Source organism: Vitis vinifera, chromosome 19 (assembly GCF_030704535.1).
Source record: "Vitis vinifera cultivar Pinot Noir 40024 chromosome 19, ASM3070453v1".
Lineage (NCBI taxonomy): Eukaryota > Viridiplantae > Streptophyta > Magnoliopsida > Vitales > Vitaceae > Vitis > Vitis vinifera.
In genome coordinates this window covers 12970938-12977398 of record NC_081823.1, presented here as the reverse complement: position 1 = coordinate 12977398, position 6461 = coordinate 12970938, and the positions used below count along the sequence as shown (strand labels likewise).

General features: G+C 31.5%; 1 protein-coding gene across 1 annotated transcript; it reads right to left on the bottom strand.

Annotated features, from left to right (window-relative positions):
* Positions 1–505: 505 nt before the first annotated feature.
* Positions 506–4649, bottom strand: LOC100260702 (cytochrome P450 CYP72A219). Its single transcript, XM_002262657.4, has 5 exons — positions 4309–4649; positions 3050–3267; positions 2582–2826; positions 1724–2111; positions 506–1108 (listed from the first exon to the last, which is right to left on the bottom strand). The coding sequence occupies exons 1-5, from the start codon at positions 4577–4579 to the stop codon at positions 683–685; spliced, it is 1548 nt and encodes a 515-aa protein (XP_002262693.1). The 5' UTR covers positions 4580–4649; the 3' UTR covers positions 506–682.
* Between the last annotated feature and the right edge of the window lie 1812 nt (positions 4650–6461).

Sequence of the window (6461 nt, the reverse complement as noted above, 5' to 3'; positions counted from 1 at the left end):
GTAAAGCTACTGCAACCACATCAAGCTCATCCAAAAGGTTCGTTAAGGTTGTGGAACATTGTGAAGTTGTCTAAAACTCTTGGAGAATGGCAAAATTGTAGATCCAATAAAAATAGGGGGTGGACCGGGCCCCTGAGGTTTATAATTTGTCATTACATGGATTGGAATCAAGTGTACGCAGACAACTTCTTAGAGGTAGTAACTCCAAAATTGTATTATCTTGCTACCCAATTTAGTACGAACTTCTTTACAGATACCTAGCCATAAAATTCCGTAAGAGTCTACTACCCAATTATAGTGAATGAGACACCACTCTATAACGATAAGAACAAATGAGAATATTTCTCCTATTATTGGAATGGTAGTTTCCTTGTAGATATCACAACATGCATGGTCACCCATCAGAAATAATTTCAATGTATGTCCATTCTCCAAATATAGATTGTCAGCAGTTCTTCTTTTCTTTTCATTTTGGGGGGACAAGAATAGAGAAAAATGCATCTCCTTGTAAAGTGATCATTTTTATATATGATCTCTTACAAACATACAAAAGAGAATTTTATTAATATAATGGCTTTAAAGAGCACTCATTTCAAGTGAAAGGAAGTGTGGGCATTTTAAATTCAACACTATCTAGGTTTAAAGGTCTTGCTAACTCTCACTGATAACAAGAACTCTGATGCTAAAGTCCATGTAAAATCAGGTGTGCACCATACTGGGGTTGCATAGTTATAAGACTAATAGGTGCATGAGCATAGGATGGGGAAAGTTCAAATGAGAAACGTTGTAAGATCATTGCCAAAGCCATTTTTGCTTCCATCATTGCAAAATTTTGTCCAACGCATATCCGAGGACCATAACCAAATGGAAAAAATGAAACTTGGGTCTTTGCTGCCTTAGAAACTCCTTCTGAAAATCTCCCCGGGTTGAATTCCTTTGCATCCTCTCCCCAAATTTCATGATCGTGGTGAAGTAGGAGGATTGGCAAAGCAATCTGCACTCCATCTGGTAAATACAATCCTCCCACTTGGCTGTCGGCAAAAACAGTTCGAAGAAGCATGGACACTGGTGGATATAACCTAAGGACCTCATGAAAAATCATAGTAACCTGCAATATAGAAAATATTTTTATCATGAAAATTCATTACTGAAATACACTAAATGATTACTAAGAAGCATACATCAAACCATGAAAGAACTTTTCGAATATAGTAATGAGAGAGATTGTTTAAATTTTTGCATGACATACTTTCATGTACATATAGGGCCATACAGTAACTGGTGAATACAAACTAAGAACCCCCGGAAAATTTATTATAGCCCAGAGTTCCAATTTCAAGAAAACACGCTTGGCAAGAGGAAATATCAAGATTATCATAAAGTATTGTAAATGATTGATACTAAGTATTTGCATAAAGTTTTCACCACACTCAAAACAACCTAACAAGCAAATAAAAAATTCACGCAAAGAAAAGAATAGTCCGCCCCTTCTTCAGTAAAGTCAATTGGCCAGTGCTGATGCATTGTGCGCGTAGATAAGGAAAGAAAAATTCCATTGGGGATACCAAGTATCTGCATATAGTTTTCAATTAAAGTAAAAAGGATACAGAAACAAAACATATTTTGCCTCAAGATTGAAAAAAAAAGAAAAAAAAAAGAAAAGAGTAATATATTATTTTCAAGAAGAGTTACTAAATTGAATATATTTTGGATTGATACTCACAATTTTGAGGTGATTTAAGCCATCACCATCTGGTTTTTTATTACCAAAAACCCGTAAAACCTCTTCCCTTGCGCGAGTTTGCCAGTTTGAATGCTTGCTTAATAGAACCATCGTCCACAGAAGTAAAACCGAGGTAGTCTCTTGGCCAGCAAGGTAGAATAGCTTACACTCCTCAATGACATCTTTGATGCTCATTCCAACATTCTTCCTCTCATCATTTTCTTGCATATCTCTGTAGTTGGATTCCATTAGTAGACCTAATAAATCATGATTAGCAGTTTCGCCAACTTTCATTGCCTTCTCTCTTTTCTCAATGATACCCTTCAACAATGCATTGACTTCATTGCTAATTTGCCTCATTCTCCTGTTTGTCTTTGTTGGGAAAAACCTGCTTGGAAGTAATCCAAGTAAATGAAGATCAATGAAATACAGGAAACAACTAATGCATTTTCATCCATGACTTCATTGAGTCTACATATATTTTATAGTAGTATTTCACCATGCATCTTGCTAAGATGTTCTGCCAATAAAAGAAAAGGGGATACTTGAACTTGATTTTTGTTTTGAAGACACAGCTATATTCTTTAATTTGTACAAAAAGAAAGCTCTTAAAGGAAAACAAAAATTAGTCGAGAGCCATATTAACAAAATAAATGAAACATCATACAGTTCTTAAATGCTATAACAGTTATTAATTTTATTCTTGCTTTTGTCCCATGCTGGATCAAACCCTCCTTCTTCTTCTTTTTTATTTTTATTTTTATTATTACTGTTGTTGTTGATGATACTGTGAAAGTTATAGCATTTGGGTATTAGTACTGAGGTTCAGATTAATCCCTTGAAATATTTTATGCCTACCTCCATCCGGGAACATAGATTGACCGAGTAACCTGGATTGCAAGATGTGCTTGCTCTCTCTGAAGTTGGAATATCCTTCTTCCTTCCTCATAGCTACTACCAAATGCAGTTCTAGAAATCACATCTCCCGCCAAATTTTCAAGATAGGGCCAAACGTCCAATTCACATGAGCCGTCCAGGGAGAGCTTCTTCTCCCATTTATTGACCATATCACTACAACTCAATTGGAATGCCGATACCATGTGCTATACAAATTCAAACACAAATAATAAATTTAGAAAAAATTTATCATGCATAAGAAAAAAGATTACAAGAGGCAGTAAAATTGTGAATATGTCTACTAAATTATGGAACATTCAGAAATTTATTTTCTTTCCTATAAGAAGAGGGCTATGCAGAGAAACCAGGCAACAAGTTGGGGTCTGGCTGCATAACCAAAAAAATAGTGCCTCAAAAGTTTAAAACTACCTTCAACTTCTCTAGATGGAAAGCTGGGTTTATGATCTTTCTACGTTTAGTCCATTGTTCACCTTCCAATGCAACAACACCAGTGGCCAGCAGCTTGCCGAGAGGGTGTGGCGGTACTTTTTGGAAGGCATTGTGCTTTAAGAAAACATCCCTTATCAGCTCAGGCTCCATAATGTTTACCACTGGTTTTGGGCCCAACCATGTAAAACTATTTTTACCTGCATTTTTAATGCCCATTGTTGGATAAATGTCAGAAAGGATCTAAAGGACCTGAATACTCAAGGAGTCAAATGCAAGGCTCTCTGATTGAAGAAGCTCAAATATCTAAAGAAAAGTATACTGATGTGATTAATTATCAAAAGTCAGAAGTTCATGCAAAATTTGAAAAGATGAGAAACAATTAGCATAAAAATTTAAAGACTATTCACATTTCCCAATGATTAAACAATTTATCAAAGTTGACATCTATATATACCTACATATAGCTTATAAAAAAATTGAATTACACAATTAAAAGGGATAAAATAATCCTAAATTTGTAAATCTAACACCTCTCATATTTCAACTTAAAAATTAGTTCATTTTTTATATAAACATCTCTTAATATTTTGATAATTTATTTGTACATTTTTTTAAAAAAAAAATTGTTATTTTTATAAGAAAAACAATAAGTATATTCGAACAAATGAGTTTTTACACACTCAGGCAAAAATGATTATAAAATAGGAATCCTCTATACCTATCAAAGATAGTACTAAGGATGATCAAAGGTAGCACATTAGATAAAAAAGTTCATAAAATGGTAATTATTTTTAGATAGTTGTTTGAAATTTGTATTTTATAAATTTGAGTTCCTATTTTGTAATTTTTTTTTTTTACCATATGAAAACACATTTTTTTGGGGTATGATTTTATTAAAAAAAAAAGGTCATTTTTTAGGTTGAAAAGAAAAACAATAAGTATTTTTATTTTTATTTTTAGAAAATGAGTTTTTTTTTTTATCATAACGATATTTTTCTAAACTTGGGATTATTTTATTCTTTTTAATCAAATAAACCTTAAAAATTACACTCCGACGTAGAAAAAAGAAATTTGAAATACCATTGAAATTCCATTGGGCTATAACTTCTTAGAGAAGAAAAAAAATGGATAGGAAAAATAACTAATAAAAAAAAAACCAAAGACCAACAATCCCTTGGGGAAAATTCCACAAATAAATATATTTTAGTGCAATGATAAAGAGTAGCTCATTTTCATACCATATTTCTGGATGGAATGATCGTGAAATGGTAGAACTCGCTGCACAATATCATCAGAGAAGCTGATGGGTCTGGAATTTGCTTCGTTAATCATTCTCGACATCTCTTTAAAGTCCCCATACAAGCAGCTGTAGGAATTCCCAGTCAGACCTTGCTGCCTGAGGCATCTCTCTAGCTTCTTTGGTCTCAACCACACCCAATTCAATAACCTCCATGCATATATCAAGAGAGTAATAAAAACAAAGGAGATTGCAACTGAGCTAAGCTTCATTTCCGCTTTGGAAGAGACTTCAAGGAGCGACCTCTGAATTACTTCATAGTTGAGAGAACCAATTTATACGAGTAGCCCCATCACTTCTTATCCTATGCACTGGCGAGGAATGGCCGGCAAATATACACCACTTTTTTATTGCCTCACGATAGGAACACGTGTTATCATTTCAAAGCCTGTACACTATGTCTTAAATGGTCTCTATCAATATTAGCTTTTCAACTTCTCAGTATTCCAAAAATTTCGTAGTATCACCACCATCTTTGCTTATGTCATTGGTTACTACAAACGATGCCTAAGGCTCTCTTGAAACCGTAAATATAAAATTAGAAATATAAGTAATTTTTTAGATTTTTAAAATTGTTTCCTAAATTTTCTCAAATACTTAATTTCTTTTCAAAAATGTTTTTTAAAATAAAAAAACTTTTTAAAATTACTGTTAAACAGACTCCAAAAATACGTTTAGTAGTAATTTTAAAAAGTATTTTTATTACCTTTAACATTTGAAAATTTTTATTTTTTAATTACAAATGTTTAAATCATTACTAAATGGACTTTAAGAGTCATTTAATAGTAATTCTAGAAAAGGTTTTTAACTTAAAAAAATGTTTTCGAAAAAAAATTAAATATTTTTAAAAATTTTTAAGCCGTGACAAAGAAAAGAGGCACTTGTATACTTAGTTTCTACCACCAGCAGATAAATGCTGGCAATGACAAAACAAAATTTTGATAATAATATATATATATATAACATAGTTTTATTCGTCATTCTTGTATTTGTCATTTATCACTCGAAGCCATTGTAAAAATTGGCAGTGGTTTGTATGGATGATATCTTCCAAGAAGAATAACCATCAAGAACGTACAATCCATATACACTTTGGAATGACCAGATGATCTTATTATTTAAAAAATGAGGCTTTTTATAATAATTTATAAAGCAAAGCTTTCTTTAAATATAATTTTTTATTTTTTATTTTAAAAAATAAAAACTCTAATAAAAAAATATTAACTTTTATATCCTTGATTTTTTTCAAAATTTAAAGTAGTAAAAAGCTTTTAACACTTCACTTTTTTAAATTAATTTTTAAAAATCATTACATTTTCAATTTAAACCTTTTTATAAATAAAAAAATTATTATATTTTACATAGAAATTATTGTATTTTTTTAAAAAAAAAGAAAATATATTCCATCGAATACTAAATTTGTTATTCTTCAATCATTATTACCATGCTGTCCTTATTTTGTTCACATTCTATTTGTCAGTTTGCATGTGGAAATTAGGAAAAAATAGACATCCATGTGGTCCATATCCCATTGTCGTGGACTGGGTTATCCTTATTTTGTTCACATTCTATTTGTCAGTTTGCATGTGGAAATTAGGAAAAAAAATAGACATCCAAGTAGCCCATATCCCATTGTCATGAACTGGGTTATCCTTATAATAAAAGTTAATGGTTTAGAAATCATTGGATTCTTAGAAGGATCCCTTGGAAAAGATCCCAAGTGCAAGGCTTTGTCCTCAATTAAGACAGAGGTCTATTGCCATTATAAAATAGTTGATTGCCCGGTGAAAACCCAACTCATGTAATTGTCCGACATCACATATTATCCCAAAAGGGTTGAAGAGAGTAGACAATGGACAATATGATTAAGATATATTGAGGGCCTATTGAAGTGAAAAGAAAAATATTGGAGTGTATGTTTATTTCTTTATTTTGGGAAATGTGATATTTTACTTTTTCTTTTCTTTTAATTATTCATGAGAGACAACAAAAAAATAAATAAATAAATTTAAGTTTTTTATTTAGTGTGTGTTTCATAAATCAATTTAATAACTTAAAATAACTTGATAACTTAATTTAATTCATTAACTACAT